This window comes from Acomys minous, assembly GCF_964271855.1.
Source record: "Acomys minous genome assembly, chromosome: 16".
NCBI classification, from domain to species: domain Eukaryota; kingdom Metazoa; phylum Chordata; class Mammalia; order Rodentia; family Muridae; genus Acomys; species Acomys minous.
In genome coordinates this window covers 40,288,579-40,310,053 of record NC_140498.1, presented here as the reverse complement: position 1 = coordinate 40,310,053, position 21,475 = coordinate 40,288,579, and the positions used below count along the sequence as shown (strand labels likewise).

At 46.7% G+C, this 21,475-nt stretch overlaps 1 protein-coding gene across 9 annotated transcripts in view; it reads right to left on the bottom strand.

Annotated features, from left to right (window-relative positions):
• MAPK8IP3 (mitogen-activated protein kinase 8 interacting protein 3) overlaps positions 1 to 20,948 on the bottom strand; it is a 43,382-nt gene extending 22,434 nt beyond the window's left edge. For 5 of the 9 annotated variants that reach the window (XM_084761612.1, XM_084761615.1, XM_084761618.1 and 2 more), the window contains exons 1-5: positions 20,475 to 20,948; positions 9,542 to 9,662; positions 6,096 to 6,166; positions 5,644 to 5,735; positions 1,967 to 1,990 (exon numbers count right to left, since the gene is read on the bottom strand). In XM_084761612.1, the coding sequence (XP_084617738.1) occupies positions 1,967 to 1,990; positions 5,644 to 5,735; positions 6,096 to 6,166; positions 9,542 to 9,662; positions 20,475 to 20,792 (626 nt within the window). In that variant the 5' untranslated portion in view covers positions 20,793 to 20,948. The remainder of the gene's footprint in view (positions 1 to 1,966; positions 1,991 to 5,643; positions 5,736 to 6,095; positions 6,167 to 9,541; positions 9,663 to 20,474) is intronic. The other 4 variants (XM_084761616.1, XM_084761620.1, XM_084761617.1 and 1 more) reach the window with 1 other exon arrangement.
• Between the last annotated feature and the right edge of the window lie 527 nt (positions 20,949 to 21,475).

Below are 21,475 nucleotides of genomic sequence, written 5' to 3'. Positions count from 1 at the left end.
TTGGGGATTAAACCCAGGTCCCCTGGAAGAGCAGTCAGCACTCTTAACTCATCAGCTACCTCTCCAGCTCCCCTATTTAGTTTAATTTTAAACAGAAACAGCATCAGAGCTAGTAATTCTAAAGCAATGCCAACAAGAGCTTTTTCAGTATTTATTATTTTAAAATTCTAAATATATGTGTGTAGTGTGTTGGTATGTGAATGTGAGGTACAGGTGCCAGCTGAGTCCAGCAGGGAGTGTCAGACTTCCGGGAACTGGAGGCATAGGCAGCTATGAACTGCCTGGTGCAGGTGCTGGGACCGGAACTCAGATCCTGTGGAAGAGCAGTAAGTGCTCTTAACTGTGCTGAGCCATTTCTCCAGCCTCAACAAGACCTTTATTTTTCCTTCACCAAGCAGTTCTCTTACAGGGCTTGTGTGTGAGACTCTTCACCTTGTATTTTGAGACAGGGTGTTCTATGGAACTCACCCATTGGCTAGACTACCTGGCCAGCAAGCTCGGGGGTCTGATGCCCACGTAACCATCTCCTCACAGCCCTTCACGGCGTCTCAGTAAGTACCTTACCAGGACATGGTCAAAGCAAAGAACACTTCTGTCATGACTGCTAGAGGCTGTGATGGAGGACATTGCTTCTATGTGCAGATCTCTGCACATAGAAGGCAGGTTAGATTTAGAGGCTGCCAATCAAGCAGGTTTGACCACACACAGGTCTAGGCAACACCACACTTCCAGGGCTAAACTGTTCAAAGCTGTTCAGATCAAGCATTAGTGCCTGTTCATGCCATAGCTTCTAACTCTGGGTGTTCAGCCTTAGAAACATGGGAGTGGTAATGTCTTCCTCTGGAATCTCAAGGAGACACGTCCAGAGGGCTAGGACACATCCTCTGAAAGCAGAAAATGTGTGTTTTCTCCTTACTGCATGAAGAATGCCAGGGATGAAGAGGAGGGCCAAGGACAGTGACAACTCAGAAACTACCTGTGGTTGACTGTTTAGCTTGAAAAAACATGAGTCTGGGCAAGGGTCTCTTGGTAGAGATTGGGCAGTTAGTCTGTCCTGTTCAAAACATCAATCTCCTGCAGTAAGGAGATCCCTAGCACTTGCTGGGACCTGATTTTGCTGTCTCACTTGTTTGTCATGGCAAGGATAGAATGGAAGAGGCTGGGTGTTTCATGTGGGGACAATGGGTTGGGGTAGTGGAGAAATGTTCAGGGCTGAGGGCTCTCTGGAAGGCACTGTTCAGGGTCTGGCTTGCATGACTCTTTCATACAGGGCAGCTGGGCCTATTAGTATTAAGTAGAAAGAATTTAGATGCTGAGCCCCCAGAGAGTTGGAGAGTTTGTCTACTTTTGAATCTCCCTAGATCAGCTGTACTGACAATATTCCACAAGTGCCAAGCCTCTGGGCCACTGAGAGGCAGCACAGCTCATCAGCGCTGTCTGTTATGGCCCCCATTAAGCACTCCTTCTTTTGACCCTGGGTGAGAAGCACATAATGTGTTCCTAGGGCCTAAGCCAATGATGCCTCTCCAGATGCTACAGGATGAGAACAGGGAGGTGGCTCTTGTCTCAAAGGACGGAATGAGACATACACTGCAGATGATTAAATCCACAGCTGGAGATGTTTCTACTGGCCTACCACCTGCCCGGTCAAGTCACATTGGAACTTTAGTCACACACTGCTCTCAGTGGCTCAAGTCAATGACATAATTTCATGTGTGAGGAGGGCAGGCATTTCTTGAGTGTGGGATAGAACCCTAGAACCTGGAAAACTCAGGGAACTCTTGCTCTGTCAACTACTATGTGGCTATGGGGTATCCAATGAGTCTGTCCCTCCTCAGTCTTGTGAAGGTCATCAAGAAAACTGTGATTTCAATTGGAGCAATTACTGTCAAAATTCTTCCCTCAGACAACCCCAATCCTCACGGTGACCCTAGCACTAGAGTGGACAAAGACCAGCAGGCTTTACCTTTTCCTCCACGACTGGCGAGGACTGCAAGCAGCAACAGACACAATGGCCAGCACACAGCAGCGACAGCACAGAGGGCAGGACAAGAAGACCACATTAGAGAATGAAGTTAGATGGCTATCACACAGCATGTGTCCACAGAGACGGCACGTGCACGATGGTGGTGAGATATCTGGACCCCATGTGTTCCCCTCTACACAAACACCAGCTATACATAGTATCTGTAGGAATAGACACATGAGGTACAGATTCTTGTGGTTTTGACAAAAGACCTGAGGATGTGACTTACTGAAGAGGCAGCAGGTGGGTGAGCACAGGGCTTGTCACAAACACCCAGCACACATGTGCACACAGAACAGAGGCACACAGGCTCCACCTACATCTGCAGCAATGGCTCAAGAACAGCAAGTACTGGAAACTCTACTCAGTTCATTCTAGACATACAGATCCTGAAAACCACGCCAGGAGTGCAGGAAAAGGCCACATGCATCACAAGTGGCCAGCAGCTCAGACTCAGGAGGAATAAAGACTCTATAAAGTCCTTATGGGGAATTTAAAAAGTCTGAGCTCAGAGTGAACCAACTTAAAGATCTGACCTAAAGGACACACAAAGCTTCCTTCTACCTTAGCTGAAGAGCAGAGCATTAGCAACGTTGAAGTATAGTACTCGCCAGTGATAGTGCACACACTTGGGATGAGGAAGGGTTCTTTCTGCACACGTCAACTAGCCCACTACTTTGGGTCAAGACAATTGCTGTCAACGCCTGGGACCCCATACTACCTTGATCTCAGCTTGAGTTTAGACCACAGGAGACAGATTAGCTTCTTTTTAACTACTCAGGTAATGGCAAGTAAAACAGAGTCTGTGGGTTAAGGAACTTCAGTGCCACCAGCCAAGATGATGGGAAAAGCCCAGAGGTGAGCGTTAGCTCCTCCTGCCCCCACTCAGTCTCCATAAGCTTGGTAACAAGCACTATCCTCCCATGCTGTGGAGACTACTGTGAAAGGCTGGCAGTGGGAGCAGGAGACTAAGGCAACAAGGTGTTTATATCTTTGCTTTGAGAAGCTCAATGGGCAGATCAGGGCAGATCAGATCAAGCACCCAGGGGTTTGAACTCAGTGAGCAAGACACCCCCGCACTCCTCCTAGTTAGGCTGGAAAATCCCATTTGTCAGACAACAGAAAAGGCCATAAAGGCTTCTTAGGGCTTCTAGAAGGCATGAAGAAAGCCTCTCCCTGGCAGCCACCTACTATGGGTATCACTCTTATTCTTGGCACCATGCTGCCCAGAGAACATAAGATGACCATAGCCAGAGGAGACTCACAGATCCACTTCTCATAGAACACGCCGAGGGCATGCTAGCGCTGTTAGGGAAGGACGGACAGGAAACACACCAGCCTAAGCCTTAAACTCCTCTCAGGTAGAAAGCATGCTTTCCACAGCCTGGCTGCCTAGAGATGGAGACAAACTGGGTACAGGGGAGAAACCAGGGGTGGAAGTAGAGGCTCTGGATACCTAGCTAGTGTAGACTGCTGGGAGCTAAGGAGTCTACAGGAATACCTTGGTAGCAAGTTCCTGGAAGGCCTTCCATCCCTTCACCAAGTAGGCACTCATAGCAAAGCACACCCTATATGAGGCCATGGTGTTTCTTTTCCAAAGGAAAAACAAGTAACCTAGCCTGGCCCGGGGAGATGATCAGAGTCACCAGAGGTCAGCTTCACAACCTATCTGGCTTTGAACCCTGTCCAGCTTTGGTTTTAGCTGAGCTCACAGGATCCTAGGATATCTATTTCTGCAGACCCACAGGGCAGTCTGCAATCCTGGGTTTAGGTCACATTGCCCAAGTTTCTGTGATATACTGCATATGTTGGCCCCATATTTTAAACCACAAGCCTGCCAATTCTTGTAGCGCTTGGGATCTATTCAACTGCTTGTATCCTGTCTACTTCCTGCTACAAGTAGCAGCACCATGTCAGATAATACAACCCAGACCCTCCCTACCTTCCTCAGGCCTACAAGGCCTTTGCATGCATTCTTGTTTTTATGTCAAAGACTATTGCATGCTGAAGAGGACAGCTTTTCTAGTCACTCAGAAAGTGGCTGATGGAGCCTGGAGCTCTATAACTTGAACCTGCTCATTTGTGGATACAGTACATAGCAAGAGGAATATGCAGCCTTATTATAAAGTGACTAGAGAACTTTTCTGGTCCAGACCTAGTTTTAAAAGGTTCAGCATGGGCTGGAGAGATGGCTCAGCAGTTAAGAGCACTGTCTGCTCTTCCAGAGGTCCTGAGTTCAATTCCCAGCAACCACATGGTACCCTCTTCTTGTGTGCAGGTGTACAAGCAGGCAGAAGACTGTATAAATAATTAATAAATAAATCTTAAAAAAAAAAAAGGTTCAGCTGTGCTGGACCTGTAATCCTAGCACTTGGGAGGCAGAGGAAGGTAGATCACTGTGAGTTTGAGGCCAGCCAAGGCTACATAGAGAAATCCTGTCTCAAAAAACAAAAACAAAACCAAAAAAATAAAATACGACTAAATAAAAGGTTCGGCTATAGGAATTTGGGACCACAGAGCAATAGGGTGATGCCTGGTTCACTCTGTGGTTCTATGGGTTCTGGCTCCTGCCCCTCCCCACACTTGACTAATGTCATCTCTAACCATTCAACTCTCAAGCTGGTGATGCCCTGGGTGAGACTTCTGACACTGTCTTTAGATACTGTGACTCTGACAGAACATGGGCAAGAACCCACCCTCAACAGCATTCTTCCTAATGCTTGAGCAAAACCAGCACCAGGTCCTGAACTTGGGTCTAACAGGACTTGGGACTCTGGACGCCATCTACCCTGCCTTAGGTGCAGGGACACAGGCTGAGCAAGGCAGTCCATCATTCTTCTCCTTCTAAAGTTCAGTAGTAGCAGCACATTCTAGAGTAGAGATGTCCAACTTTTGGACATTACTATATGATACTGTCATCTACAAATATGTTGGGCTGCATGCATAGCTATCTTAGGACCCAGGTGGCTTATGGGCCACAGGCTAGATGTGTCTGTTTAGGACACAGATAAAGAACACTGAGCATATGAACACATATCCTCCAGGGGGAATATGTACATATTTTATAAAGATCTTAGTTTTAGATCCCAGAACTCTTCTGGATTGACTCTATCAGATGATAAATATACACTCAGTATAAACAAGAAGATACGGTGAAAATGTTGGGTGACTGTTTAAAGTCCCCATCGCTTCAAATCCATCTGATCAGGCCAAGGCCTCCATGTACTTCTGAAAGGATGCTGCGCAGACCCTCCTGGTCCCTCTCATTGACATGTAGGTAGGGAATTAAATGGGGGATTAGAGCCCCACTGAGTTAAATCTTGGTCAAGAGCTGGCCTTTGGTTCAAACTCCACACCCCCACAATATACAAATAGCTATGAAAGCACTGTGAGCACTGATCAGCAAGGTTGCGAATATATTTTAACAACTAGGAAAAACTGCAAAATCAGAATCCATAAAGAGCAAGGTCAGACTGTACAAATGTCCTGAGCCTCAGACTCAGGCCTGGGACAGAGCAGAGGGCAAGGCTGCAGTCACTGAGAGACTACATCCATCTTCATGCACACTCCTGCCCACTGTCCCTACCACTCCTGCCCTGCCCACCCAACCCACCTACCTCCGCCCTGGCAGGCTGCTTTCTGTTTGGCCACTACTCCCAACTTGCTGCATCTTAGATCTTTCAATGTGTTCCACGTAGGTCTGGATCATCTGTCAAAAGAGGTTCCCTGTTATTGTCACCCACTGAATCCCCAATGCTATAGTTCTGAAGGGTTTTGCTTGGATAAAACTGCTTGTTTAGGGAATAAGAATCTAAGGAACAGTCGAGCATGGTGGCGCACGCCTTTAATCCCAGCACTCGGGAGGCAGAAGCAGGCGGATCGCTGTGAGTTCGAGGCCAGCCTGGTCTACAAAGTGAATCCAGAACAGCCAAGGCTACACAGAGAAACCCTGTCTCAAAACAAAACAGAATCTGAGGAACATGAGTAGACAGCTTTCTACCAAACAATGAAGTGCAGCCTTAGCAGTTAACACCCCAGTCATCCCAGAAGGGTACCCACTAGCACTTACCTCTGTGTGCCGCTGGTGTAGGGCATTGTATTCTTTCTTCATCTCTGATTCCCGTTCCTCCAATCGGGAAACTAGAAAACACAACACTGTGTCAGCTGCACAGTCTACCCTACACAGCTCTGTACATGTCATTTGGACTCTAACAAACCCTGGCCCATGGTACAGCAGAGCAGCACTTTGTGCTCAGAAAGGTTGTTCCTGTTTGAGAGTACTAGATATTGAATATGAGTGGCATGTGGTGTGAGCCACACATGTGAGCACGCTCAGTCCTATTGTAAAGGAAGCCAGGATGCGTGGAACTTACAAAAGCATCTGCTCAGGCTAGCCAGAAGCTTCCAAAAACACAGGCACATCTCATAGCATGTACCAAGGGTAAGTACAAGTGAGAACTCGGTGGTGGACGACTTTCCTAGTATGATGAACAGGGTCCTGGGTTCCATCCCCAGTACCCCTAAAACAAATCAATAAATCAATCTTTTTTGTTGTTGTTTTTTCGAGACAGGGTTTCTCTGTGTAGCCTTGACTGTCCTGGTCTCTCTTTGTAGACCAGGCTGGCCCTGAACTCACATTTATCCGCCTGCCTCTGCCTCCTGAGTGCTGGGATTAAAGGCACACACCACCACACCCTGCTTTTTTTTTTTTTAAATAGCAGAACAAGTAAGCAGCTCATTAAAAGAAAAAAATTTAAATGAATACTGAGTTATGTTAAAGATTGACAGAACTCAGAACTATATGATGAAATAAAAAGCTGCATTCCTTACATACATCAAGAACTGAACTTTTCTTCTCTAGGCTGCTAACCAAAACGGGTAGTCCCTGGTGACACTCAGAAGGTCTCCTCTGGTGTGGCACACACCTGTCTAAAAATTACAACCAACTAGCAAGCTAACTGGCAGTACTGACCAGGCAGCCTGTCCCTGGGTCCTATAATGGAGCCAACACACTACTGCCCCTGTGTGCCTTCCTCTGAACCTCTATCTTTGTGGTCCACTAAGTGATGAAGATAGAGAAAACAAGGCAGGACATGTGCAACTTGTGTGTCCTGGGCGTTGGGAGGTATAGTCCTTCACTGGCTTTCACCTTCTTCTGACCTCCTGATGTCTTTTCTACATTGACTTAACAAATTATAGCCAGGTGTGGTGGCACACGCCTTTAGTCCCAGCACTTGGGAGGCAGAGGCAAGTGGATCTCTGTGAGTTCGAGGCCAGCCTGGTCTCCAGGACAGCCAAGGCTACACAGAGAAACCCTATCTTGAAAAACCAAAAAAACAAAAAACACAAAACAAATTATATAGCTCCACATCTCATTTCAGACCATGCTGTGTTCTGTGATCTGAGAATGGGCCAAGTGGTATCTGTGGAGGCTATTGCTGCTCATCCTGCACTCGCGAATTGATAGTAGTGTTGGGACCCTTTTTGAAGCTCAGCATAGGCAACAGCTCAAGGCAAAGTCAGCTCCAGTTTTTCTTGAAGGAGTCTAAAGCATGGATACCAGCACCTAACAGCACATACAACCCAGAGACACTGCATCTCACACATACTAGACCCATAGACACCAGCACTCAATGCACATGGAACCCAGGGACCCCAGTACACATCACACACAGAGCCAAGGATACTAGCACCCAATACATAGGGGACCCAGAGACACCAAAACCCTACACATATGGGACTTAGGGACACCAGCACCCAACACAGACACCAATATCCAAAACTCATAATGTAGAATAGTACCTAACACACATGTGACTTATAGATACTAGTACCCAACCTACACTTGACTTATACACTAGCACAGAACACATGTGACGTGTATACATACATGACTTATAGACATTGGTGTACCATATACGTGACATACACAAACTAAAATAGCACCTTGGAAAAGCTGCCTGTCTATATGTGTTCCTGGAAGGAACTAGTGTTGGATACCAGCATCTCCCTATGGGCCTTGGCTTGGATGTCTGTGCAGCTACTGCTTCGCTGAGAGCTTCCCATTTATCCCTCAGGCCTCATGTTAACCCAGAGAATTGCTGTCTTAGTTGGTATTTTTTTTCTTTCTAAGAAAAGAGCCAGTAAGTTCTCATATGTGAAACACTCTAATAAAAAGGAAAGTTACAGTATCTGTATAAACATAAGGTTTATTATACACGACTAAACTAGGTGTTCAGGTTTGCTTCTTGTTTGCAATCCTAGCATGTAGAGAAGCCTCGTGCCCGCTGCTCACCTCAGACCCCTGACCGTCAGCAGGATGCTAGTCTAGGACTGTAGCCTTTCACTCTCAGCCTTGGAATAGGTCAAACCAACCTATCAAGCCAGTTTTCTCACTGTAACCCCCCAATTCAATTTTAATTTCTCAGAGAAATGAAGGTAGCTGTTTCTCAAGGTAACCAAATAAAGTGGCAAATGTGCTTCAGTTATTCAAACACTGAATTATAAAAAAGATTGAATGGATGGCTGTACAGTTTAAGCATAGTTTTAAAGATTCATTTTTATTATTTTAAATTATGCATATTTGGGGGGAGAGTTACGCACATTAGTACAGGTGCCTGAGGAGGCTAGGGACATTGGAACCTCCTGGAACTGGAAACTATCTGCATCTGGCAAACTACGTCTCTGCTAGAACACGAGGCAATCATAGCTGCTGCAAAGCAGCCCCATATCCCCACACCTAGAATTAAAACAAAATCATAATTATAATATTTCTGTGTTTTTAAAAGAAACCAAAATTCCAGAACTGTCACTATAAGCACCTTTTCACCTCTCCCTAAAGATACAGTTGACTAGAATTCAGGAAAGGGACAAAAAAGAAAAAATGATTAAGTTGATCCTGACCTGCTCCAAGGCTGAGACTTATAGACTACTGAGGTGACAATCAAGGTTTGAGGGTGAGCAGCAGGCAGGTGGCTAATATTTGCAAACAAGAAGAAAACCTAAAGGTCGTTTAGGAACAGTGGCTCTGCCACTACAGTAATTTTTACCCCCAAGACAGGGTTTCTCTGATTAACAGCCCCGGGTGTCCTAGGCTTGCTTCGTAGACCAGGCTGGCCTTGAAATTCACGGAGATCCATCCACCTGCCTCTACCTCGTGCACCTCCACACCTGGCCAGTGTAGTAATCTTTAGCTTCACAAAGATCAGCCAGGGCCCATGGCCATAGAAGCACAGAGCTGCGGGTATGCCTGTTTATTCTTTTACAGTCAGGGTGCTCTATGAAGCAACAGTGCGATGTGCCACAAGACTTTACTTCCACAAAGAACCTAAAGCTGATTATGGAAATGGATAGTTGTGTGATGAGACAGAACAAAGAGCTGAGAGTCAGGATGAAATAAATAAGGCCCCCACTCACCTTAGACATGCCCTTTACCCAACCGCTTGTGTGTTCCTCCCAAGATCAGTTTTAAAATACACATGCAATCCCAACTCATAGCCCTTGCTAGCCACTTACTCTGATCTGCATAGTTTTTGGCCTTTAGCTCCAGTTGGCGCGTCTGAAACTCATAATGTTCTACCTGGATCTGGAGTTCTTTCTTCTCTTGTTCCAAGGCATCTTCAAATTCGATAAATTTCTAAGCATGGGGAAAACAAAAGATAAGCTTGGTGTGTGTTGGTCAGAACGTGATATCAGCTTTTGACATGAAAAAGCACAAGTTCAAGAACCCAAGACTCATAGCCAAGGCTACACAGAGAAACCCTGTCTGGGAAAAAACAAAAAACAAACCCCCCAAAACCAAACCAAAAAACCCAAGACTCCAGAGACACCTTCAGGCCACAAGCTGGCCAGAGATAGAGCCAGAGTAATGGTCTCCACTAGACTGTGGAGATTCATGCTGCCTGCTTTTCCCCATCTGTAGAGAGACATCACAAACAAACCCTGATAATAAACAAGAGAATACTCCAGAAATGAGTGACTGGAACCTTTGGCCAGCTCATAGCATTCCTGGTGGCCTGGGAATTCTGCCTTCACGTACCTTTCCAGGGCCTCATGTGCAGTAGGAAGGCCCATGATCAGTTAAGTTTTGAACAATGGGATCCACAAATGATGTGGCTCATCTTGTTTGCAATAGAATAGATTATCCCTGTCAGTATTAAACTTCTAAACAAAGGAAAGGCAACTTTTCTCCTCATCTCTATTTCATTATTTTTCATTATTTTTTGTTTTGTTTTGTTTTGTTTTGAGACAGGGTTTCTCTGTGTAGCCCTGGCTGTCCTGGAACTCACTGTAGACCAGGCTGCCTCTGCCTCTCGAGTGCTGAATCTTTTATTTTTATGAGTGTGTGTGTGGCTGTGTGAGTTCATGTGTCCCACATACATGCGGGATCCTATTGAGAAAAAGCAGAAGAGGGTATCAGATTCTCCAGAACTGGAGTCACAGACAATTATGAGCTGCCTTGTAGGTGCTAGGACTTGAACCTTGCTCCTCTGGAAGAACAGCCAGTGTTCTTAACCCCTGAGCTATCTCTCCAGGCCCTTTACTCTGCATTTCAATCACTTCTTAGCTCCAGACCCATCATTACTGGACTAAAAATTACAAGCACTATCTTTGAAGTGGCCCAGCCTGGAGAGTTTCTGAGCAAAATGATCATCACCAAACCAAGTGAAAAGAAACCATTCTGAAGCACAGATCTTATCAGGGCCACAAGAGGAGTCACCACCCTGGTATGGACATTGCCTCTGCTGATTTCCTGCAGTAGTAAGGGATGAGGAAGGAAGTTGTGTGCAAGTACTGAACAGGAAACTGGAATGTGACCAAATAGGTCCGTCTGTAGGAAGCATAAATACTAGGCGGGCTTTAAAGGCACAAAAAGCATCTCAAAGGCTGGGCAGGGTGGTGCACGCCTTTAATCCCAGTACTAGGGAGGCAGAGGCAGGCAGATCACTGTGAGTGAGTCCAGGACAGCCAAGGCCACAGAGAGAAACCCTGTCTTGAGGGGGGGGGGGAGGGGAGGGAGGGAGGGAAAGGGGGGAGGTGCATCTCAAATGATATGTCATAAAGCTAACAGTGGACTTCGGGCTTCAGTCTCTGGCTAGGGCCATGTCTCACGTAACGACCCACCTACACCTAACTCCACGGCACTCCAACCAACTGATGTCCCTCCTGCTGCAGTTTGTCCATGGTCTTTGTGCTGGAGCACTGAGCGCCAGTGAATGACAGAAGGATGATTCATCCTGTACAGCCAGTAAGAGGGGAAACTCCAGAGGAGGGAAGAAAGAAGCTGGGAGGGAAGAGACTGCAGCCAGAAGGATTAAAGACACTGCAGTCAAGGAAGCTGGAGGAAAAATACCCTATGGCCAGCAAAGTGCAGTGGTTTTATGTATATATGCAGATGTACAAACAATGAAAACAAATGATTGTGAATCAACTGGATACAATTAACACATAAAGAATACATATATATTTAGCCTTTAAAAAATAATTTCATGGATGAGATTGCTCTTCCCATTTCATATATAAATTATAAAGTAGAAAATTCAACTTTAAATTGCTGTCAATCATAAAAGGCGAAAACACAAGTCAGCATCCAGGACTCTCAGGATGCTGAGCACTATGCAATCTCTTACAACGGATTCGTGGGACTGTTATAGCTTCCCTAGATCGAGCACGCTTTGTCCTCACAGTTCTGTAGGCCAGGAACACCCATAGGAGCTCATCTAGTTTTAGATGTAAACACCGTAGCCGGGCGTGGTGGCGCACGCCTTTAATCCCAGCACTCGGGAGGCAGAGGCAGGCGGGTCACTGTGAGTTCGAGGCCAGCCTGGTCTACAAAGTGAGTCCAGGACAGCCAAGGCCACACAGAGAAACCCTGTCTTGGAAAAAAAAAAGAAGAAGAAGAAGAAGAGGAAGAAGAAGTAAACACCACGAGGAATCAAAAGTCAGCTTCTTTTAAATTGTTGATAGGTGAAAAGAAAGAAAGAAAGAAAGAAAGAGAATTTCTAAAATAAAAATATACCTTACTGGTCTCTTGTCTTAAGCAAGCAGACAGGCTAGGGGCAACTAGGGTCTCTGAGCCTGTGCCATCACCTGTGGCTACTTCCTGGTACCAAGAGGGGCAATCTATATCCATCAAGTATTTACCCAGGGCTAGCTGGGATAGCAACCCTAACATTAGATGTTCCTTTATGACCAACTTTACATATCCCACATCTAGGTCTGAAACACAGGAGGGCAGGTCCTCAGTTGGGAGGCTGGAGTTACAGACACTACTTCAAAGAACCACTAAACAGTATATGGAAGAGGCAGGGATATTTCTATATTCAAATATTAGATGTGGGTTAGTAATACAGCCATAGTTCAGGAATGTAGCAAGTGTTCCTCATATTCATGCTAAAAATCCATCCAGCATGCATCTGAAACACCGCAGCAACTGATTTAATGCGCTCCAATTTTTAGGAGAAGTAATCAAAAAGAATAAGATCACAACCAGGCAGTGGTGATGCACGCCTTTAACCCCAGTGCTCATGAGGCAGGGGCAGTAAATCTCTGAGTTTGAGACCAGCCTGGTCTACAGAGCAAGTTCCAGGACAGCTACTATATACAGAAAACCCGGTCTCGAAAAAGAAAAAGAAAAAAATAAAATAAACCCACCTGGTGTTCAAGGCCAACCTCAGCAAAACAGTAAGCTTGAGACTAGTCTAGGCACATGAGCCCTTGTCTCAAAAACAGAAGCTAGAGAGATGGCCTAGTAGTTAAGAACACTGGCTGCTCTTACAGAGGATCTGGGTTCAATTCTCAGCATCAACATGGCTTACAACTATCTGTAACTCTAGTCCCAGGGGATTCCTTTGCCCTCTTTTGGCCTCTCTGATTACCAGGTACATAAGGCAGTTACAGAGACACACATGCAGATCAAACTCCAAGACACATAAAATGAATAAACTTAGCAAACAAACCCACAACAATAACAAAAACAAAAAACCAAAAAAGAAAAAACAAAAAACTGGTTGTGGCAGCTCATGCCTATAATATAAGCCTTTGGAAAGCCAAGACAATACTACTGCAAGTTCAAAGCCTGCCTAGGCTAGAGAATAAGACTGTCTCAGAACCCTGGGAACGAGGGCCAAGGGTGACAGTACATGCCTCTAATCTCAAAACTTGAGAGGCAGGGGAAGGCAGACCTCTATGGGTTCTGAGCCAGCCAGTGTGTGCCAGCAGAGCCCGGGCTGAATAGTGAAACCCTGTCTCCAAAAATCAAATAAATTGGGGCTGGAGAGATGGCTCAAGTTAAGAGCACTGACTGTTCTTCCAGAGGTCATGAGTTCAATTCCCAGCAATCACATGGTGGCTCACAACCATCCAGAATGAGATCTGGTGCCCTCTTCTGGAGTTCAGGTGTACATGCAGGCAGAATACTGAATACATAATAAATAAATAAATCTAAACACAAACAAACAAATTAACATCGGCAAAACAGAAACGGGGGAAGGAGGAGAAAGAGTGATTATTAGGGAGGTAAGAAAATGAAGATAAAACTAAAATCTAAAAACATGAAAATCTTCCTTGGGGTGGGGATGGGGGAAAATACCCTTTTCAGGAAAACTATCCTCAGCGGCCCTTTCCCTAGTTTGGGCTGATTTGTTTCTTCCTAAGATATATATTTTTAATATAATGTGTCATGCATGCACTTATGAATGCAAGTGCCCACAGAGCACAGAAAAGAACATCAGATCCCCTAGAGCTATAGTTATAGGTGGTTGTAAGCCATCCGAGATGGGTGCTGGGAATTGAACTTGGGTCTTCTGCAAAAGTAGTACATGCTCTTAACTGCTGATTCACCATGACTGCCTCTTCAGGTGGTTTAAGCTACCTGATCTGGTCCAGCTTCACCCACATTTTGATGTAGAAAATGTTATAATGCCTCAGTTGACACAGGTCTTTGCTTTCAAGAAATAAGCATTTTAGCTGGGCAGTGGTGGCACATGCCTTTAATCCCAGCACTTAGGAGGCAGAGGCAGGTGGATCGCTGTGAGTTCAAGGCCAGCCTGGTCCACAAAGTGAGTCCAGGACAGTCAAAGCTACAGAGAAACCCTGTCTCAAAAAATCCAAAAAGAAAAATAAAAAAAGAAACAAGCCTTTTAGGGCCAGGGAGATGGCTTAATAGGTAAAGCATTAGTCATAAAAGCCCAACAGCCTGAATTTGATCCCTGTAACCCACAAATAAGCCAGATACTGTGATATGCATCTTAGGTGAGACAGGAGAATGTCTTAAAAACTCTTGAGCTAGCTGGCCTGAATACGCAGGGTGGCAGCAGAAATAAGACAGACCATTCCTCAACAAGGTAGCTGGTGGAAATTTTGGTTTCTCAATTATAATAAGTAAACATGTTTTTGTTTTAATCTCAGGTGTGGGATATGGGAGCTGCATGATCTTTCTTAGCTGGGAACTGCCCCGTGTGGGGGCGTGGTCTTTGCCAGTGGGAATAAATGCCAGAGACTGGGGTTTCAGAGAAAGAAGAAGGTGCTGGTGCTTCCTGCTGCTGCTCCTGGTTGCTGTTGATGCAATTTGATGAGAAACAGTTGGCGATATCCTGAAATGAGGATAAGACTTGCCCCAAGGAACCTGAAGACCCTAAAGAGTGGGAAGTTGCTAAGGAAAACTACAGCCTTTCTCCCCACTAACCTTTCTCTCCTACCTGGTGTTGGGATGTTGGAAGGGGTTGGGGTGGAAAAGGGAGAAAAAGATATAAGAAACCAAAATTAAAATAGATTTTAAGCTGGTAGTGGTGGCACACACCGGTAGGATTTGCTGAAGGAGGCAGAGGCAGGAGGATCACAAGTTCGAGGCCAGCCTGGGCTACACATTAAAAAAAAAATGATTAAAAAATATGGCTACAATCTATGGAAAAACTGTCTCTGACTTCCACATGCATGCTATGGCACATACTTGCCTACCCTCACACAAACCTCTTTCATACACACACACACACACACACACACACACACACACACACACACTTTAAAAATTGGCAGCATTTTAAATATGAGCTAGACAGAGCTACAGCTAAGTGTGTGGCTGCAGGAGTGTTTGCTTTTCTGGGTATTTGCTGAGAGGGAGGAAGGGTAGGTAATGAGGCAGAATGAAAGGAAACCTGAGAGGCTCGGTGAGGAAGAGTGCTCCAAACCTTTTCATAATAGGCACAGCTTTGAATCTGTCACTGCTGATTCCAGGAACCTGTCAGAGAAACATCACCAAATGACGGGACATCCCTAAGCATAGAGGCATGTCTCCTTTAAATCATTAGTCCCTAAATCTCTTGATTCTAACAGGTTCTCAAAGTGTCACAGACAACAACCTCAACAAATCTTAAAATTGTGAAGCTCAGTGAAAAGCCTGAATAATTCCATTTAATTAAAGTTCTAGAAGATGAAAGTTAACGAAAGCAGGTAGCAGTCACCTTGGGATGAAGCAGAGAAAAGAAGAGAAGGAGATTACTCTGGGAGAGCTCCAGAGCAGCGGGCAAGGCTTCAGGGGCTGACATGACTATTGTATCACATTGGACACTAAGCATGTGCAGTCAGCACATACCAATGAGACCCCAGTGACAGAGTTTACCCCTTCCCCCCGAAATAGACTAAAAAATGATGTTCAGGATCAAAGGTTCAATCTTGTGCCTAATAGCACAGCTGATTTCCAGGCACTAGGGATTTCCCCAGAGGTCCTCTTCCCAGCCCTGTGAGAATTCATCACCTTCTGTGCTGTTTCCTAGATAGCTGGCACTCCTCCTCCCCCATCACACAGTATTTTCTTCTACCGGGTCTCCTACATAACTGCTTTAGGTAGATCCCTCTAACTGGAAAGTGTCCATTGGAAAAGCGTTCTCCTGCCTGATAAAGATATCAGTCATCTGCTTTTTTTTTTTTTTTTAAAGACAGGGTTTCTCTGTGTAGCCTTGGCTGTCCTGGACTCACTTCGTAGACCAGACTGGCCTCGAACTCACAGTGATCCGCCTGCCTCTGCCTCCCAAGTGCTGGGATTAAAGGCGTGCGCCACCACGCCCGGCCCAGTCATCTGCTTTTATATAAAGACAACTCAGCCAGAATGCTCAGACAGACAGATAATACTGGTATGGTTGTCCTGGTCACATGTGTTTGTTTCAATTCAAGTTAAATGGAATGAAAAGCAGAGGCTGAGATTGTGGCTCAGTGGTAGAGAGCTTGACCAGCATGCTTTAAGGTCCTGGTTTCGGTTCCCAGCACTAACGAAAAGAAAAGGAAAAACAAAGCCCCAGTCCCACAGGTCACAGTGCAAATGCTCAGAGGCCACTGTACCAAGTGGCTACTGACTAGATAGTATAAAATGGGCAGGCCCAGTGTCACAATAAGTTTGCAGGGCAGAATGGTTGCTCCAAAGAGTTAGTCTTTGGGCCTCAGGAACTGAAGCATCAGTGTGGAGAGATGTGCACAGAAACAAGAAGCTGGCTTTCCTTCTCATCACACAGGGTTAGCATTTCTTTGAGGTGAAAAGAGGATAACTCTGGGGTGGAGAGAGCCGAAGATACTAAACTCTTTAGAGCTGGTGTGTGATGCATGCGCACACTCGCGCTTGCTCTCGCTCTCTCTCTCTCATTTTTTATTTTTTGTTTTTTTGAGACAGGGTTTCTCTGTGTAGCTCTAGCTGTCCTGGACTCACTTTGTAGACCAGGCTGGCCTCGAACTCACAGCGATCCACCTGCCTCTGCCTCCCAAGTGCTGGGATTAAAGGCGTGCGACACAGATGCTAGAAGTAGCCTGATAAACCTTTCCAGGGCGAAGCGACAGAAACAACGCCTGGGAAGGCGGAAGGAATTTGAGAAAAGGTATTATCATTCTGGGTCTTGTGTCCCTTCAAGGCCCATCTTTCATCTGACCAGGCTGTTACAACTTCAGTAGCTCTGGATTTCTTTCTACAGAGGACAGGTCTGGTCATGAGGTCACATAAAAACCAGACCAAGGTACACCCTGCAAAAGTACACATACCTAAGTGGTCATGTATTAAGGTTGAAAACAGCAGAAAATGAGCAATCATTCCAAATATAGGAGACTGCAGGAACATGGCAGGAGTCTTGAAGGAGGCCTTAGAAGGGTGAGAGTGAAAAAAATAGGCAATATGGAAGGCAGCTCTCATTTGGGACTCTGCATGAAGAATATTATTTTTGCATGTTTTCTGTATGTTATTTCAAAACAAAGTTTTGAAAAGCAGATTACTTAAGAAACCTAGCATTTGGAAGAAATGACCTTTACTATAGGTCCTCAGGCCTGTCCATGCTGCACAATGGTTCAGAGGCTCCCGGTATTTCTGACACAGAAGGTGTCACAGCAACACACAGCAGAGCTGCCATGCTAGGAGTTCAAGACTCTAGCTGTGTTTGCTCTGGCTGTCATGGCTTCTGTACCTATCTGTTTCCATCTCTTAAAGTCTTGCGAGCAAGGTTGTCACTTAGTGGGAAGAGCACCACAGGGAGGAAGCTCCTCCACTCTCACCCTGGTGACTCTGGCACTGCTATGCTGGATCAACTTTTGGAGGACAGGCAGCTCTGGCTACCACAGCATAACAGCATCATCTATGACATCAATGGAAGGAGCTGGAGTGTAGCTCATCATTCAAGGGGCCCTGGGTTTGATCTCTGAGTACATTAGGAAACAACTGCTCTTAATGTGACTGGAGAAACCACATGCTGTCCAAACAGTGATGAGTTTACAATATGTAGTATGAAAATAAATACACAAAGACCTGATTTAATACTTTAATTCACTTATGCAAGGTTCTATTTATTGAGAAGGATGTTGCTCAGGTCTCCCTGCCTCTACTTACCCCTACACAAGTGTTTTTCTACGAATGATCTTGGATTCAACTCTTCATTTGGATTCTTTGTGTATCAGCAAATGTCCAAAGAACACAAAGTGAGCTAAGGAGTGTTTCTACCACATTTGGGAGGTGAGGTTTACTTGTTTGTTTGTTTGTTTTTTCAAGACAGGGTTTCTCTGTGTAGCCTTGACTGTCCTAACTCACTTTGTAGACCAGGCAGAACTCAAGAGATCCACCTGCCTCTGCCTCCCTGAGTGCTGGGATTAAAGGCGTGTGCCTGGCTTTTACCACATTCTTTAAGAAAGATAATGGCAGTAAAGACATAATACTCTGTCTTTTAAACATTATTTTACCTCCTATGATCTAAGTGCTTGCCCACTGCGAGGAAAAAGGCTAGCACAGTTAGCTGCCTCTTTCTAATCCTTTTCTCTTCTACTGGGAAAGGACTGAGGGATTAAAAACACTTCCAATTAGATAGAACCATACCAGTCAGAATCAATGTGACAGATCACAAGGGCCAAGCTTTGCCCTCCAAGGCTGACCTGAAACTACACTGGGGACTCTGCCCTCACTGCTAAATCCACCTTGTCACCATTTTCTTTCCAGGTAGCCAATGGCTAGTGATACTTGTAGTGGAACTGCCTCCCCACATCTGGCGACCCACTCACTTTACAAAACAGCTACAACTGAAGCTGTGGGAGAGAAACGGGGAGGCGGGTAAGGTGTGTGGTCCCTGAGGTGGCCGGGCTGGCATCTGCACACTCTACAGCTGAGCCCCTCTTCCCAGGTCCAGAGTTTTTGAGAGTAAAACACCTGGTATCAGAACTTACTGCTATCAGGGTAAGAAATAGAGGGCTGAGATGCTTTCTTTGTTTAACAACTTTAAAAAGGCTTGAACATTCTGCCTTCTCAGAAAGCTGCTGGCAGCTCAGGTTACCCATCTGACTAAGCTTGAACAAGCAAAGTGCCCAGACAGCGCTCTCTTGCACCGCAAGTCTGCACCCAGTGATGCAGCTCCTGGCCTATCACACCATCTGATCACACATCCCAGTCTAGAAAAAGAAGCTGGCCACTAGGACACAGTAGTGTTTCCTCCCCCCCACCCCCCGCCCCGGGAACTGAAGATCAGCATCCACTTCATCCCACGAAAGAGCTACAACGCTGTTCACAGTGTTTAGTCCCGCTTTACTTTTAGCCTCACTGGAGGTCCCTCCAAGGGCATACTATGGGCATTTAACCACAGCTTCCACCTGGCTAGTGCTGCATCTGTTTACTTCTTGCTTTGCTCAGCTTTCTCTAAAGAGCTGGGTCTTGGCACTGCTACACTCTGTAAGCTGCATGTCCACTCACTGCTTAGACTACCATATGATGAAACTGGAAAGCAAAGGCATCTTCCCGGGGTGCGGGGGAGAGTCACTGTTAACACCATGCAGGGCAGGTGCCTATTTCAGGCAAATCTCATTTTAAAAAAATGTTTTATTAATTTATTCATATTACATCTCAATTGTTATCCCATCCCTTGTATCCTCCCATTCCTCCCTCCCATTTTCCCCTTACTCCCCTCCCCTATGTCTGTGACTGAGGGGGACCTCCTCCCCCTGTATATGCTCATAGGGTATCAAGTCTCTTCTTGGTAGCCTGCTATTCTTCCTCTGAGTGCCACCAGGCCTCCCCATCAAGGGGACGTGGTCAAATATGGGGCACCAGAGTTCATGTGAAACAAATCTCATTTTTAACTTACAAAGTTATAACTATGTGCCTTACGGCTGTCCGCCTTCCTTTCTTCCTTGTCCTCCCCAGAGTGTTCAGGGGAACGGAGAGTGGTATCAGGCACAAGTCACAGCTCCAGGGTTGGCCTACAAGGACCAAACACTGCAGACTTCTGGGGAACTGCCCCACTACGCAGCAACGTGACCCAGCTCAGGCTGGCACCACGGTCTACCCTGTAACTTGGCCTGTCCTTTTGTCAGTGGTCAGTGTGTGACCTTGGTCTAGCCTAGACAGTTTCTGGAGCCAGGTCCCTCCTCAGTAAGATGTCTGCGATCACCCTGTGCCCCCTCAAACGCTAAGAGCTTCTGAATCCCCTCAGTGTTGAGAACTTGAAACAACAGCATCTCAACAATCAAAAGCAAAGCAACCCACAGTAAGTAGGAATGATTCGCGATAAACAAGCTTTTATCCTAACAGGGACACTAATTTAAGAAGCCCAAGTATCGAGGACGGCTTTTAATTTCTATAGTCGTCTCTAAGACTGTGTCAAGCCAACTTGATCGAAATGGAATTTAACTTCACCTAAGAAGGCACTTCCCATCATAAACCGAATAGAAGAATTTCTGGGGTTTGTGGATCGATCATCTAGGGCAACTTGCTCAAAAGACTGAAGGAATAAAATCCAGAGCCAGCAGGCGGCAGCCAAGGTCAGAGGAGAGAGCAGGAATGGGGAGGGGGGGGACCCCCAAGTCTCTCGGACTCGGCAAAGGCTGGGCTCTGGATCCAAAACTGGATGGAGTAACCGGCGCTTCCCAGCAGCGGGATTCCGCCGGCTGCTCCACGCTACCCACAGCGTCCCCCCTCCGCGGCGGCCGGGGGCCCACGCACCTCCTCGGCCTGTTTGCGCAGCGCCTTCTCGCGCTCGTACTGCGTGAGCAGCTGCTCGTTGTCCTCGCGCAGGAGCTCCAGCTCCACCTCGTGCTCCTGGTTCTCGCTCAGCACCGAGTCCAGGTTCTCCAGCACGTTCACCACCAGCGGCATCAGCTCCTTGACCACCTCCTCGTCGTAGCAGTGGATGAGGCGCTCGAACTCTCGGTAGATGGAGCCCGCCAGGCCCGACACACGCTCCGACATGACCGAGCCCGAGCAGTAGTCGTCTTGGTACACCACCACACCTCCGCCCTCGTCCATCTGGATCTCCATCATCGCGGCTATCGCCGCCGCCGCCAGCGCGGCTCGTGCCGGTGCCCGAGGCCACGGGCTGCTGTCACCTCAGTCAGCCGCCACCTTAGGATGCGCCGCCGCCGCCGCCGCCCAGGCCGCGCCCGTCACTCCCGTCACTCCCTTACCGGAAGTCCCGCCTGTCTGCGGGGGGTGGAGCCTCGTCTCGTCCCGCCCCGCCCCGGGGCGTGCGCCCTGACGCTAAGGAAACAAGGCGGTGCGTTTCCGGCCGCGTTGCAGGTAGCGTTGGAAGTGCTGGTTCAGTGGGTTGAAAAGACCTGGCTGGCTGAGGCGGGAGTGGTGGCGCACGCCTTTAATCCCAGCACTTGAGAGGCGGATCGCTATGAGTTCGAGGCCAGCCTGGTCTACAAAGTGAGTCCAGGACGGCCAAGAGTGCTGGCTGCTTCAGTTTCTCTGTCTTCAGACCTTCGTAATATACTCTGGCCACCCTCGACGTTCTGGCGACGTGTGTCGCGTCGCGTGCTCTGTTTCCAGCTCTTCTGGTCGCTTAGTTCCAAGCAGTGCTTCATTTGCACAGCCCGCCAGGGTTCTAAGGTCCTTAAGTGTGGCAGTACTTTGAGGTTGGACTATAACGCGAGTCGATCTATATGTGTTCATTTGCTGGGGACTTTAAACTGTGGTACCCCGTGATATACTGACTGTTTTCT